The sequence below is a fragment of the Poecilia reticulata genome, linkage group LG21, assembly GCF_000633615.1.
Source record: "Poecilia reticulata strain Guanapo linkage group LG21, Guppy_female_1.0+MT, whole genome shotgun sequence".
Classification (NCBI taxonomy): Eukaryota; Metazoa; Chordata; class Actinopteri; order Cyprinodontiformes; family Poeciliidae; genus Poecilia; species Poecilia reticulata.
This window is the reverse complement of record NC_024351.1, coordinates 12,477,798-12,494,307: the sequence shown is the minus strand read 5'-3', so window position 1 is coordinate 12,494,307 and position 16,510 is coordinate 12,477,798. Positions and strand designations below refer to the sequence as shown.

The 16,510-nt window shown below is 37.9% G+C and overlaps 1 protein-coding gene across 1 annotated transcript in view; it reads right to left on the bottom strand.

Annotated features, from left to right (window-relative positions):
- Positions 1-16,510, bottom strand: part of lama2 (laminin, alpha 2) — a 154,763-nt gene that overhangs the window by 83,642 nt on the left and 54,611 nt on the right. The window contains exons 9-15 of the mRNA XM_008397932.2: positions 15,326-15,504; positions 15,147-15,246; positions 14,744-14,801; positions 13,099-13,201; positions 12,768-12,908; positions 9,373-9,537; positions 2,350-2,454 (exon numbers count right to left, since the gene is read on the bottom strand). Of these exons, the coding sequence (XP_008396154.1) occupies positions 2,350-2,454; positions 9,373-9,537; positions 12,768-12,908; positions 13,099-13,201; positions 14,744-14,801; positions 15,147-15,246; positions 15,326-15,504 (851 nt within the window). The remainder of the gene's footprint in view (positions 1-2,349; positions 2,455-9,372; positions 9,538-12,767; positions 12,909-13,098; positions 13,202-14,743; positions 14,802-15,146; positions 15,247-15,325; positions 15,505-16,510) is intronic.

The following is a 16,510-nucleotide window of genomic DNA, read 5'->3' as shown; positions in this document are numbered from 1 at the left end:
TGAGTCAAGACCTTGTATCTGACCATCTCTTGTTGACCATGGATCAATGGCATGTAGTAACTAACTGAGTGACAACAGCCAATGGGGGAGGAGGGAGCAATTACACCAATAAGCCATTAAAGAAAACCTATTTAATGGAAAAAGGAGGAGTAGGTCATAGCAGAGAAAGCAGCTGCAGGAGTGAAAGATGCAAAGACAGCAGCACGTTGCTCCAGAAAAAACAGTTTTAAACAAAATCTAGGACTGCTTTTCTTCCAGATGTTGTTTTTACACTATATTAATTTGAAATTCTATTATTTCAGATTATTCAGTTACTTGTGACGCAAGAGAGATCCACATTTGGTCATTAGATCCAAACAGTAGTCCCTGAATTCAATGCATTCATTAAAAGCAAAACTCTGATTTCTAGTTCTTCATTCAACAAGCTAGCCAAGACAAAACTACATTTAAAAGTACATGTAGCATGTTCTTTAGCTCTACTCTTTGAATCTATTCCATTCACATGGCTAATTGTCATTGAAAATGGTTAATTTTGACTATTACATGATCAACATTTATCTCAGTTTATTGCAAATGACCCATTTCTTTTTAACTCGTCATCTTGAAAGCAACTTTAAGGGGGGAGATAGATAAAAATCATCCTTATGCTAATTCTACAGAAGACTTAAGCGTAATGAAATTCTGAGTTTATTCTATGTTTTAGACAATTCTTTAAATATATACGACAAAAATCAAAGCAAGAGAGAGAGAAAAGAATCAACACCATAGAGCTTATATCAGATATGCAGAGAGTAAACAGTGATGGTAAAAAAAAAACAGACAAACATGAGACAAAGGCTGATGAAGAGATGGTTAAGAGGGGGGAAAGTTGGCTGACAGTGTGTAGGTGGTTCATTGTTGTCATCACTGAAGAGGCTTTTTGTTGACAACAAGACTGATACTTGTCCTCTTCTCCTCCTCCTTCCATTCCATCCGCACTGACATGGCTTTAAATAACAAGCTCACTGTTTTGCACCTCTTTATCTTGCAGTTTTCTTTTTTGCGTTTCTCTATGCCTTTTTAAGTGTTTTTTATATTTTGTTTTATTACTCGCGTTAGTTTGCTTATAACTATGTCTTAATTCAATTTATTTACACCCACTTCCGAGTTAAATCCCAAGTTAAATTTAAACACCACCTCCGGATTTAAGGACTGAAAGATAAAAAGATAAAAGACTCAATAAATCCAAACCTTAGCTTGATCTAAAGCTGCAAGTTTTAAAAGAATTGTTGTACTTTTTAGTTTAATTTTATAATAATTTCATGATATACTGTAAATATGGACATGGCATAATTAGTGTTGAAGACCTAATATATTGGCCAGATAAATGTTTATCTGTCTTCTGAAATACAAAATAATTCCACTGCTCTTATGCAGTTTGTTTTTCTCTTTGCTTTTTATGCTCGTTTGTTTGTCGTTCTCAGATTTGGCGCACACTTGCAGTGTTGTTTAGTGATAAGGAAGACATTAACAGTTAACTAATAGTGTCGCTGCTTTGCTTATTGCTGCCATGCATCATACTGCAACCTGCTCATTATAAAAAAGAAGGTAGGAAATACTCCATCTGCATTTTTTATTGCTCAGTTCAGCACTTCTCTGCATGCCGTGGCTGTTTTTGTGTCTGTGTGCATGTCTGTTTTCTACCAACTCTTTTTTTTTTTTTTTTTGCTGCATTATTCAATGATCACCCCTGCTAAAGCCAGTGGGTAAAGGAAGGACACAAATAAATTACACAAGCACAGGAGTTTCTTGGGTAATGTGAACTTTTCCCAAACATAAAAGGTAACAATAATTAGGCCACTCAGTGTCAGTCCCTTTTCTTCCTCCTCCTTTAGAGTGTTGCATGAGATACTTATGCATGAACGCAGTGCACCTTGCTGTAGACTCTGGTAATAGTGCCCGTTTGGAGAGATGGTTTGCATTTTATTACTGTGAATGTGGCTGCTGAACTCAATTTAGTCAAAAAGGTCTCACATGTATAATCACACTTAAACCGGAGGCTATATTTAAAATATTTCAAGTTATTGTAAAAAATGTAGATAGCGTCGTACAGTTAAAGTTGATGGTGTCATAAAAAAACAAAAACCGCTAACTGTTTTTAATGCTGCTTTTGTCATCAAATGGCTGTCTGATGGTCAAGTGAATGTACTCCTCAATTACTTGGAATTTAAACGGATGTTTAAAAATAAGCTAAATTCACACAGGAAAAAGTCTCGATTTCCAGTCCATGTGTAGGAAAACCTGCTCTTTATTAAATATCGGTGTGTAAATGTTTCAAAGTTTTTCAACTTGCCATCTTTTCCGACTCACCTCTATGATGAGGTCGGGCTCTGAGGTGACTCTGATGGCCACCTGCTCCTGTTGGTTTGTCTCGTATGACACCGTGAACGTCACATCACCTCCATAGGCTGCAACCTGAGGAGACGCAAGCAATAAAGAACAGTGGTTGAGCTCATCTTCTGATCTTGCTCCTGGAAAGGATTTTTTTTTTTTTTTACAACTCCAGAGGTTAAAGCCTGGTCCAGGAATTTTTTTTTCTTTTTTTAAGGTACTCCTGTCCTAATGATTTTATTTGCAGGATTTCGCCGTGTTGGACTGAACCACTGATGGAGCTATTGCTGTAATCAGCTTTCCCTATATTTTATTTTCCCATAAAAACAACAAAATACAACAAAGTACTGGCTTCAATTACTCTTTTTCACAAAACGTTCAACCTGTGTACGTTGAAGGCTGATGGAAATGATCATTTATAATAACTAATAGGTTCAATTAAATCAAAACTTATAATTTACCCTTGTGATTAATGAGTTTTACAACAGTCCTAGCATGTGGTTTTCAAATAGCATCTAATTAGGCAAACTTGCTGATAAACACCAATCTGATCAAAATCCATTTCCAAGCCAAAACGATTTTGAAATGTTAAAAAAGTTGCAGAGAAAAGGTTTTCAGCACAGCCTTTGTTGTCCAACGGTGTTTCTTTGCACCCTTTCTGTTGACACCACAAAAGGAGCTTGAGCTGGAGAAACGCTGCATCGGCATGATCCTGAAATTTATTATTCTGCTCCATCCTGAGCAGTAATGGGTGGGGGAGTGAGATAATAATGCCACTATAAAACTGAGAGAAGGGGACACTCTGGAAAGGGGGAGAGAAAGATAAAGAAATGGTCCTTGAGAGAGTAAGTCAAGAAGTAAAACGTAGGCATAATGTCTCCATAAACCTCTGCTATTCTGCATCATTACACACACTTTTTAAAGTAGGATGAGGGAATCACTCATTTGGCAGCTGACCTGAGTGCACACACACGCACACCCCCCCACACACACACACACACGCACACACACACACACACGCACTCACTCCGGGAAGGCCTGCAGGGTTGCAACGGTGGAGGTTTTTATTCAATAACACTTATTCTTGATCTACCTCAATTACAGATTTGGACCCCAGAGGACAGTAAAATAATAGCATAAACTTACACTCCGCAGCCCCCACTTCTCTAACACTTGTGCTGCTTGACCTGCTTTTGTCATTATCTAAGCTGAAGTAAGACAAAGCATTTAAACTTGTTATATTATTGCAGCAAAACAGCAGTCGTAATGCAAAGTTATGCATCATAAATGATGCCATCCCTTGAATCTTTTTGTTTTTCAGATTATGCCCACAAATGAAGTATTTTATTGGGATTATATGTGACAGATCAACACAAATCAGTACATAAATGCACAGTGGAAAAAATCCCCAAAGATTTTCAAATCTTTTTAGAACGTAAATCTGAAGCGGTGGCATGAATATGTATTCAGTTTTGCAGCTCTAAAAACTAGATTTTTGCCCACTGACCTTCTCAAAATAGATTAGGTTTGGTCAGACTGGATAGTGAACATAGAAAGCAAAATTTAACTCTTGCCAAAGACTAAATTGGATTTACGTGAGGATTTTGACTGGGCAATTCCAGCACATTCTGCACAATAGAAACACACACTCATCGAAACTTGCTGCAAAAGGGAAAATAATTGATTTCACCAAAATTATGTCGATAATTATCTTCTTGATTTTTTGTTTAAGACCATCATGTTTTTTATCATCACTAAATCTCTGAAACTTTAACACATTTGAGAAAAAGAGTCTCTTCCGTAACCTAAAGACGGTATTTTTTTCAGATGGTTCCCAAACCTCCAATGGATTTTAACTTTTCTAATTTACTTTCTTTGAAACACTCGATATTTGTCAGAAAGCTAATTTTTCTTGATGCCATCCCTTGAATTCCGGTCAACAATCGAAGCTTTTTCATAGCAACATGAGTGCCCAATTTCACCCTTGGAGAAGAAATAAAGAAAGGAAATTGAGGAAAAGACAAACCAATAATTAAAAAAAAAAAAAAAAAAAGCACAGCAGGAGAGAAAACTTATCTGTAGAGAGAACGGAATTATGGGTAGTAAAAACGATCGTAGAATCAACACTTTTGCTGTAACAGACATTGGTTAGATGCTCCCCTGTGAGTAAGATAGGCCTGTTATTAACTCTACTAGTGGTCAGGAGAAAAGGAAGTCATAATCCACACTGTTCAAACTGTAACAAAGAGTCTGACTCAATTTTCATTAAAGTGACTCCTTTATTACTGGCTATGAGTAACAGCTTATTCTGATGCAATATGTGGGAGGAAGGGAGAAAAGTAATCACAACACAAAGATTGCCAGTAACAAAAAATAAAATAGTGAAATAGATGTTTTACCACATTAAGCTACAGGGACTCTGTAGAGCAAAAATGTATCTTTCCAAAATTATCTTAAATAAGGAAGAAGAAAAAAATTGCTTGGAAGGTGCTAGAAAAACAAACGTTTGATATTTAATTTACTGCCTATGCCAAGGAGTGGGTTTGACATGGAAAGTGAGAGGAGGAGTAAAAAATGAGTCACTATCCACCTCACTATTCCTCCGGGGTTCCCAGCAGAGCCTTGATGCAATATAACTTTTCCATAACTTTACATAACCGAGTCAAAAGTTTAATGACCTACAAAGTATGACTCCATCCTCATTTTAGAGTTGGTATTCTGAAAAGGTCAGATTCATGCTTCAGATTGATGCCATGGGGAGAATAAGGCAGTAAGGATAACCTGCAGTTAAAAAATGTGGGGCAAAATGTAATTTTACTGTCCATAACAGTTACATCTTTGACTCACATTAGGGTAAATCATTTAATTTTATGAAAAATTAAAGCACAAACTAGACTTTTGCCTCCAACATTGTTCTTGAGGTGGTTTGGTCCTCGATAAATTAGTCCATTTGGAAAAGACAAAACATAGTTGAATCTATTACATGTGTGATTTTGACCCTTTCTTCCAAACGATTCTGATTCAAATTGTTTAGAAGAACGGTCCTGATGTTCTCATGTTTGCACCTTGATATTCAGTTCCCATACATTTTCTATTGGATTCACATCAGGGAACTGAACATGCCATTCCCAAATCTTACTTTTTTCCCTTTTAAAAGAATAATTTATATATATCTGACTTTACTAAGAAGTGCACAACTTACATCTTCATGTTAAAGAAAAATCTCAACCATTTTCATGAATCCTTTAGAGACTCAACCCAACTACCGTACTTTATAGTTCACCATCCTGCAGCTGTAAGTTTGATTATGAGCCTGTTTTCTTTTCACACACATTCTGCCAATTTTATCCTTTAGTGACTTTCTTTTGTAAAGTCACTAAAAGAAAAATCTGCAGCCAGTTTTGACTGGTTTAGGACTTTGCAAATGTAAGTTTGATTATTGATGGATGATTGCAAGAGAAGCTACGTTTTCCTTCTGAAAGTACATTAACATATGAACATGTCAGATCTATAAAATCATGAGGAGGTGGTTTTATTTTTATCTGGTAGTTTGCTTGGTTGGATAAATTATTCAAAAATACTTTTGGTGGTGCTCACTTTGCGAACGTTATATAAACTTTGTATTGACTGTGACGTTTTATGCAGCGTCAAGTGATGCAGATGGTGCAACTTAAAAAACAAGCTTAAAAACAATGTCGCACTTTGAAGTGGGTGTGCGCAGGACTACAGCACGATCATTCTTGCAGGAGGCAGATGAGAGAAGGTTAGAGGAACTGTAACTCAGTATGCACATCTCATTTCAATTGAAGACTAAGAGCAGCTCACTTTATTTGCTCCCAGTGTTGTCTTAGAGCCAATCAATTATTGTTCTGCACTCCCACGGATCACTGGGTCTTGAAAGTCAGTTGCAGAAGCGTGTTGTGAATCTTACTTGAAGAAGCATACAAAAAAAACTTTGCCGCTGAGTTATGTGTTTATGTATGCATGTATGTAACCGTGGACTGAGAGGCTGCTGATCAAGAAGAGGAACCTCTTCCAAAATTTAGCTCCCTACCTAGAAATGACAAATTCTTCTGGGGATAAAACCTCTATGGCCAGAACAATGAAAGAAGGATGACCTTTTACATTTTTAAACTTTACCCTAAGTCAAAAGCTGACTGATAGATTTTCAACCGAGCCTTTTTTATCTTTAAAATTCTTACTAGTTTAAAAATAATCATCATTAAAATGTTGCAGTTTTAAATGGTACTTTTTTAACATATGCAACTAAAAATGAATGAAGAAAAAATATATAAATCTAATTATCTTATGCAATCCAGGACAGATGAGTTACTTCATAAAAAACTGTTCTTATATTGTTTATGTTTATTCCATTTCTTTAAAAGATTACAACTCTGCAGCTTAGTAAAAGCTATGATGCATCTTGCACATTAGATATTTTAACGTGAACCATATTTAGCTTCACTCATGAAGCTTAACAGCAAAACAAATGCAATCCAGAAGAAAAGTTTGGAGAAAATGAATTGCAAGCCGAGTTGTGTGTTTGGACACGAGTTCCAGCACATTGTGTTTTTTCATCATGTGACAGGAAAGAGTATTTCTCCTCCGTCTGTGTCCATCCATCACCACTTTATCTCTATTTTTCAACCTTCCAGTACTCCGTTTCTGCCTGACTCTGGCACTCTGTTTCTCCAAATGATGAGGATTCAGTGTCTCTGAAGTTTTCATCTGTCTTGACCACGAGTCGGGTTTTAAATCGCCAAATATGATGGATGCAGAAAAGTTGGAATTTGACAGCTGCTGAAGGCTGCTGTAAATTGTGTACTAGTATTATCCTATTTACTTTGGGCCCAGGCACTTAGAAACAGAATTACACTCTCCTGACGTGAAGCATTTGTTCTATAATGACTATGAAATCTGTAGATTAAAAATACATTTTCCTCTAAGGTTACAGAAAGTTTCAATATATTATGCAGATTTAAAGACATGGGCTTATGAATTAGATTTTATTGTCAGACTTGATTTAATATCCCTTTGCAAGTTGCACCTCTAGCACATTTGATGTTTCGCTATCGAACATTTTTTTGGTTAAATTTCTTCCTGGATATTTGTTGACTCAGCAGAATTGGTAGAGCTTGTTTGGGAAGATTTCCAGTCAAAATTAGGCAAGACGTTTTCATGAATGTGTTATGTGTTATCAAGTTACATTTTGCAAGGAGACATTTAATCAAATATGTGGGAACGCATGCACATATCTGAATAGATCATTAAAAGAAATAAAGCTAGGCAGAGAAAGTAGAAACGTAGCAAAAAAATAAAGGATGCTACCTCTCATTTTATAACATCTTACAGTTATTTTTGACTTTCTAAATTGAACTCCGCTTATGGCCTCGCTGCTGTCAAACAAACTCTAAACCTTGCATGGATATTCTTTTAACAGCGAGCTCTTTAAAGATGAGAACGACCATCTTTGTGGATGAGCGGTCCTTGGGCCAACATTGGCAATAAAATGCTCGGCGAGCATGAGTGGGAAATGCTTCTGGTCGGACGAGCAGCCACAGAGCAGGAGCATTCACTGCATTAATAAAGCTGGAGACCATGCAGAACATTATCACACACACATTTACTTTCTTTTACATCAACTGCTGGCTTGTTATAACAAGCACAGCTTGTCACTTCCAATGACACACACTAAAATGACGTTCCACTGCGTGTGAAAGAGTCGCATCAAGTCAAAGAGCATCCATCTCTGTAACGCAATCAGAATGGAGCAAAGAATTGCTTTTTCATACAGTACGAGCATACAGCGCTTCCAGCGATTGCGCGCACACGGATGCATACACGCAAATACACACACACACACTATGGCAATTTGTTTGTTTCCCATGTTTGGAGGCATGCGGTTCTGCTCCGCCATCCCTAATGCCTCCAAAACACATCATTATCTGACTTATGTAGACCTGGGAGTCTGTGCGAGCGTAACTGTGTGTGGCTGCGCGTTCGCCGTCTGCATGTGTGCGGGCGCTAAGAGAAAAACAGTTGATTATCGAGTTCAACAGGCGAAACACTGTTTATCCCGTGAGACACAAAGCAAGTGAGAGAGATAGAGAAAGAGGCAGACAAGAGAGCCGAGGTGGGGAAGGGGGTGGAGGGAGGTGATTTAGGAACAGCAAGGTGAAAAATGGGAGTCCTGGAGAGATGGAGTGAGAGTTAGAGGAGCAGGGCCAATGAAAAGAGGCTGGGATGGAGGGATGGTTAGGGGGAGGGAGGAATCGACGCTTAGACAAAGAAGTGAGATGACAAGCCAGGCCTGCAGGGCGCAATGTAATGAAATTCAGCGGTAGATCCCTCTAAGCCACGACGCACAAACATCACAGTCGGTCTGTTGTTGTAGTAGTAGGCCAACAACTTCAGAAACATGGACTGCAGCTATTTACCAGCTGGAGTGATAAAAGTCCAATCGCACCCAGAGAAAAACCCCGGCGCAAAATCAAACGGTCGACATTAGCAGAAGCTGATCCAGAGAAGAAGGCCTGGGAGGGAGGTGAGCGTCCCAGCGGGGGGTATTCTCACCAGATATCCACCCAGGAGGCATTATTTTGAGACCACAAATTGGATGTGTTTACGCATTCAAGGCTAATGATCCAGCATCGTTGGAGCATTTACATGTTTTCACTGTTGTTTTCATTATCCATTTGTAAAACGATGAGAGCGTAACCTTAATTGCTAAGGAATGTTTTTAAGCAAAAGTTACTCAAACAAAACACGATGCTGATGTGACAGAGGAGCGCACACTCATATCGAGAGTGTGTGCCTGGTCTAGTTGAACAATATAATAACATTATTTGGGAAATCTTTTTACAGATGGTTCAAAGATAACAAGACAGACTGGAGCAGCATTGTTAATTCTGCAAAACAACACGGCAGCGAAAACAAGTTCACAACACGAACATCATTAGCAACACAGAAGGTATGCAGTAGTACAGGAAAACAGTGTCTAACCTTGTTTCCAAGATATATCTCAGGTGCGTTCCAGTAGTAGGCGGAGCCAAGATCGTTCACAACATCCGAGTGTCTGATGGTCAGATATGAAGGCGTCTCTCTGTGAACAGACCACACCCTCCCTCCTGTCTCTCCAACTGGATGCCAGCCAGCAAGAGTGCTCACCTGAAAACAGAGCAAACACATACAGAAGAGAAAGAGGTCAGTTACTTTATTCTACAGACAACTCTTTTACTCTAATTGCTGAGTATAATTGAAGTCATTTTCGTGAAAGGGCTTATTTTGTGAGAGAGTTTTTGCTGGATTGCACCCTTTCCTTCCAAGTCGAGGTTTTACAAAGAGGTCAGCTTTCAATTTCAAGTATTTATCGTTGGAAGCCTCCAGCAGCGTCACCAGACAGCATGATGATCAGCTGTACATTTACAATAAAATGTTTCATCCAGTTTATGCTTAAATGTTAAAATGATGTGTTAATTAAACTCCATGTCACACTAAATACTTCTCTATTTTGCCAGGTGACTCAAACGACATACAAGATATAATGCAACCTCTGTTAGTGCACCAAAAATAAAGCAGATATTAACATTTGATAATATCCCCGCAGTAATTAGGAATATATTTTTGCTTTTTAAAAAGATCTGACCCTCGTACTTCAGTAGAAGTAAGTTCCTTGTTGTCACCTGATCAGTGGCATTCAGCTGAAAGCATATTTAAGTCGTGTAGAGTGCAGCCAGGCTTTTTAATCCCTTGAGCTTAATTATAAAGCCCAGTGGATGGTCTTAATTTGATGCTCCATACAACTGTAACTGACAGCGCAGTGAATGTTCAACTAGATTGGCTCTCGTATCATCCGAGTTCCGTTCCCGCAGCCCGACGTAAAACAAACTGCGACAAGAATGTCAATACTGCAAAAATATATTCCATTTGTTCGTGTCAGTTTAATGCACATTTGCACAATGCACGCTATAAATAAGAAACACCTTTATTTGTTTTGTACATCTGTCACATGTCAGCTACAAACTGACACCTTGAAAGAGGTTTTTTTTTTCTTCTTCCCCCAAGCCCTTGACTGATGGTGTGCATCTCTGTGTGTGTGTGTGTGTGTGTGGGGGGTGCATCTCTGTGAGTGCCAGAGCCAGTCAAACACACACGTATCTTTACAATTAACCTAACCTTGGCTTCCCCTTTCGATCACACTCACAGGCACACACACATGCACACACACACTCACTATCAGTATCTAAATCAGAGCTGTCATCCTGTCAGCATCTCCTCTTCCCTCTGTCCCACCCCACCTGTCAGTTAAAACTCTTTTGCTCTTGCTTCACCCCTCTCCTCCCTGCTGCCTCTTGTCTTCTCCTTCCCAGACTTGTCTTCTTGTCTTACCTCTCTAAACTCTTTCCACAACATTTTTTGCACTTCACCTTGCCTTTCACTTGCACCCTACTTCCCCCCCTTTTTTTTTTTTTTTTTGCTGTTCTCTAATGACTGATTCTTTCTCTTAGACCTTGAATTCCACAGAATCTGGAAATCTTAACAGAGTTAACAATTCTGAGTCTTATTCCTCCAATTCTGGGTTTGTTTTGTTGTCACTAGGGTAAGTATTGTATCATTGCTGACAACAAAGTTAGGGTTGACCCTGGTTGACCTCAACCCTACACATCATTGCTTGCAAACAATTCCCCAAACAGCATGTTCATGTGCCAATACTGTAAATGTTGAATGAAGCCATGCATTTTATGTTAAAATATCTATTATTAATACACTAATCAATTGAGTTTGAAAACAGCTCTCTAGTTAATTTATAGATTGGTTTGCTGTTACCGTTGGAACAATCACAGATAATGATTTTTCAGTTTTACTTAACCACATCAGAAACATGATTCTGACTCCAACTCTGAGCAAGATCTGTGCTTCTAGCTCAGTCTGGAATATGCCGGGACAAGCAGGTCTTGTGCTTGGAGAAAGGGGAATTGCAAGTACACATATGCTTAAATGCTTTTGACAAAACAAAAACAAATCATTTTCCAATCTGACTTTTTAATTAGGCACTACAAAATGTCGGCGGCCTTTTGAACCGTCAGGTCCACATTCTGCCCATCTATTGGCCTTGATTTACGATCTACTGCTGTGTTTGACAGCGAGATGCAATCTTCTCGGAGTTTTGGAAAATGTCCATCCATGTTTTCGGTAAATGCTATTACGTCAGCTGCAATTTAATCTTTGCTTTGGGAATTGACTCCCACAAATGGACCAAGAAGAGTGATCATCTCTGCACCTCAACTTTAATATGCAAAGTTTCATTAGTAAAAAAAAAAAAAAAAACAACAACAAAAAAAACTGTCTTTTGTGTCTAATTATGTTGTGACGGAGGAACCGTCACGAGCCGGGACTTAATTATGAGTCCGTGTCAACATGCGAGCACACCCGCACACACATACACAAAAACATACACAATCGCTAACTTACTTCGTTGCAGTTTAAACTGACCCAGTTCATTGTGGGTGCACACGCGGTGTTCCTGCTTCAGTTAGCATATCCATCCTAACCTGTTTTCAGTTCCAAACATTTTCCCGGTTTTGTTTTCAAGCAGGATTATTTCCGGATTGTGCCGCACTGGGAGGGAGTCATGTGATGACGTAGTGACGTCATCGGAGCAAATTGAGTGTTTTCTATTAAATTGATTATTGTATTTTTGATTACAAGTTTATTTATTTTTTTCTCTTTATTATCATTATTATTATTTTGTATACTTTTAAGAGTTTACTTGAGTTAGAAGTAATTGTTTTTGTTTGCTCTTTCTGTGGGCGGAGCCTGTGGCTTTAAAAACAGGGCCCTGCGCCACAGGGAGTCAGTCTGTGGCTAGACTCCTGACAAGTCACATGGAAGATGATGGACTCTTTCATTGAAGGTACTTCTGTTTGTCTGATTTTGTCCAAGTCATAAGAGAACCCCGTCACATTTGTATATAAAATAAAAATGCTTCTAGATAGCCAGAATAAAACACCTCACCAGTTTTTTTTTTCATTTTTATACTTCACCCAAACATTAAAAGTATTTTGAACACAATATATTCAAAAATGTAATTTTTTAATTTTAAACAAACTTAGACAAATGTGAGCACATTGAAAAATTGCTTTTTTCAAAATAATTTCCACTCAAGTGATGCATTTTTTAAAAGTGGCACAACACCATTCTGCAAAGACTTTTTTGGGACAAAGGTAACTTTTGAGGTGTGCTTTTTTTTTTGTTTTGTTTGTTTGTTTACAGGAGAGACCCTTCTACTGCTTTTTATGTAAGGAAGAGACTTGTTGCTAGCTCCTTGTTTGAGGCCGTTTCATCATATTCTTCATCCATTAAACAAAGAAGGATGTGAACATGTAAAAATTGCTTACATTCTCAAAGTTCCATGTTGAAGAAGAGCACTGGCTTGCGATACCCATACAGAAACACTTCTCACAGCCACGTCGATTATCTTGTTGCAGATTGTAGAAACCAAGTTTACACCGATCACAGTTCTCTCCTTCAACATTTTCCTGCACACAGAAAAGAAGTACATGGAACAGAGTTTATGAGCTGTTCTCAGATATGGGCAAAAGGCACGCCACTGCAGTGTTAATGTGCTGAAAATAATGATGACAAGGCTAGAAAGGTTAACGCAAAGTACTTGGCATAATGAGTGTGAATGTGTGTGTGTGTTAGGGTGTGTGTGAGTCTGTCTCCAACCTTGCATATACACGGTGTTACACATGGGTCAGCGTTGACGCTTCCTTCCACTCTGCAATTACAGCGCTCACAGGTTGGGTAGTCTTTATAGCCAACAGCGCATCTGGAGACAAATGAATTGAACAACAATAAAGAAAACCACCATAAAATTGTCAAATTATCGGTTGTCGTCGTAAACCCGGCAAATACTTTTGTCTGCCCGTGATTTATTAAATACGTCAAACTTGTGACACGGCATGTATGGAAAATGTCACAAAACAATAACAAAGTGAAATTGGACAAAGTGTAACCAGCCTCCCTTAAGAGATGAGACTTTAAAAATGTGTTGCATCCTAAAGATATTACTGCTAAATTGGATTATTTTGGAATATCTGTATGAAAACTGTATGAAATTTAACAACACGCAAGTTTATTGAATTAATACAGCAGAAGAGTATAGAAAGCAACAATTTAACTATTAGATTTTAACAACACAACTACTTTGGCCATGCTAATGTGGTTATACCTCAGTGTAGCTTTTCACAGTATTGACTACAAAGTAATGCAAAGACTTTAGCATAATAAACACGATCGAGGTCGTAGAGCAGGATTTATCATATTTTTGAGATTCATGTTCAGAAAAGTTACTTATGCATCTTCAAACATTCCCAGCATAAACTATAATTCTTCACTAGATGCAGTTTTAATTTATGTATATGGATCCTAAAGGATGTAATCAGTGGAAAGTAAAGATGTGTTGAAGACAAATAAGACAAAATTAAGTTAAACTGAAATAGTAATTGTTTTCATCCTAAAAATCTCTGAATCACTATGTAGTCAAATAGTCACCTTTGATTAAATTGCTGATTAAATTCACATAACTGTGAAAAAAAAAACCTTGGAATTGTTTTTGAACAGGATTTATTTTTCAACTGTCATATTAAACGGCTCCAAAAACAGCTTGTGAAATCTGGAAAATATTCTCTAATTCCACAAAAAAAAGAGGGCCATGATTTTCTTTTCACCTGGAAAAACATGCATTCCAACACCAACATGGCAAATTTCAGGTCTCTATTTCATTTGTTTGGTCTCTGCTTTTAAAAATAAGTGTATAAAATTCTTTTTAAATTAGCTTGCAATGAATTACTAATTTCCTCAAAGACAGAAATTATGTACATGTCTTTGTATGTTTTTAGAACATTTAGTTTATTATTATTTTTAAATGTCTGTTGCATTTAGGTTACATTTTTATTCAAAAACTAGTATTTAAATATGAAAAACGTTAACTTGGTAAAGGCGAATAAAATAACATGATATACCTCAATGGATAAATTCATAGATTTTGAAAATTACTTTTTTAATTATGTGATTATTTTAATTATTGGCTGTAATATGGCTTAAGAATAAAGTGTAATAGTCAATATGAATTTTTTTGAAACATTCAATTATCAGGATGCAGAGCCACATATCTCATGGGTATACATGATCATTTATTATGCGACTTTCATACCTAATATACGTTCACAGTGTGATATCATATTCTCAGATCTTAATGGCTTTCTGGCAACTTTCAAACAATAATTTGAGCAGACAGGAGCTGAAAGGCTCTGCTCACCTGTCACTACATTTCTGTGTCTTTCAGTTTGTGAGTATGTGGGTCTCTCACCTGTCGCATCGCAGACCCCCGAAACCTTCCTTACACCAGCATGACCCTGCTGGCTGACCTGCCAATCAAACGCATACAAAGGGACACACATCTTAGAAGACACGATGAGCAAGCAGGACAAAAAAAAAAAGCAGGAAACAGAAGCTAAAATAGATCTACTTCTGTGATATAAAACAATGAAAATACTCAAAGGAGCAAAATTACCTCTTAATATAAATAGTCTGGCTTCGTCAAAGCCATTTCTATAACAAGATATTCAGTGATATAAATCCCACAGGACATCAAGTTGGACTAACAAAACATTACATTCAGATCCAAGTCTCACTTTCAGCTCAATTAAAACTGTGAATTGTGTGTGCTCTAAATTTCTCAGACCAAAAAGAAGAAAAAGACACTTGCGTACCGGGCGAAGCTTGGCTTTCATCTGCAACACAAGTCTGACTGATAGAACCATGTGGATCACAAGAGCAAGGGACACAGGGGTCCTCTTCATCTGCACCCAACTGGACGGCAAAGAAGACCATCTTTAACTGGAATAATACCAGTAAACTGCTGTAAAACATCTGTATCTGTCCCACACACCTCTCTAGGTCTGTAGTAACCAGGAACGCAGCTTTGACAGTTGATTCCAGCTGTGTTGTCACGGCAACCAATACAGACGCCACCGCCTCGGTACTGACTGTGAGTGTCGAGGCTTAGGGACAGGTCAGCCACGGTCTGATTAAAATAGCACTCCTCTGCCTTATTATTGCAGTTGCACTCTGAAAACACATAAAGTAAAAAAAATAAATAAATACAGCACAATGTATGCATATTTTCCACTTTTTAATCCCAAAAGGTTCATGAGTAACAATAATAGAAGTAAAACGTCCTTTATTAACCCAAAGTGGGGACATTCAGGTGTCACAGCAAAATAAGTGGGGACATGGATATTCACACAAATGGACAAAAGAAATCTATTAAAACAAAAATAAACTGTACAGTAAGGACAAATTTACAACCTAAGAAAAATTATACTGTGCAGCTATTTAAAAGTAGAATGCTTAGATTAAAAGTAATGTGCAGCTGAGTAGGTTAATGTAGAGATAAAAGTGTTCAAGATGTGCACAGAGTATATACGTGTATAAAAAACAGACTGTTTACATAAAGTGAGAGAACAGGGATGTGCAAATAAAAGCAGACTTATAAAGACTTGAGTTTGAAGGGAGCAGCGACTGTTATACAATCTTACAAAGGAAAAATCTGCAGTATCTTTGTGTGCTTAGGATGCAGGCATCTATCGCTGAAGGAGCTCTCAGTTCAGCAACGACCGCTTCATGAACTGAGTGGGAGACATTGTCCAACAGCTCTTCTGTCTCCCACCACCTGCATGGGCTGAAGGAGCCTTCCTGATTGGCTTATCTAACCCCTTCTTTTCAGCTGTAGAAATCATGCTACATAGCATAGCATAGAAGATGGCTGATGCCACCATGGAGTCAAAGAAAGCTCCTCAGGAGAGCCCCTTGCACTCCACAAGACCTCAACCTCCTCAGCAGATCCTCTGATCCTTCCAGTCCAATTTAAAAAGAAGCAACAATTCCTTGAGCTTGCATTGAAAAGTTATAATCTGCTAAATTTTATAAAAGGGTCTCTCACCTTGTAAGATCCCCATTATCTCAAAAAATGATGCACAGCCTGAGAATTGACTTTAAATTAAAGTAGATACAACGACGCCTCGGCTTCTAATAGTGGATGGATTAGGCGGACTGAGTTCTTCAAGATAAATTT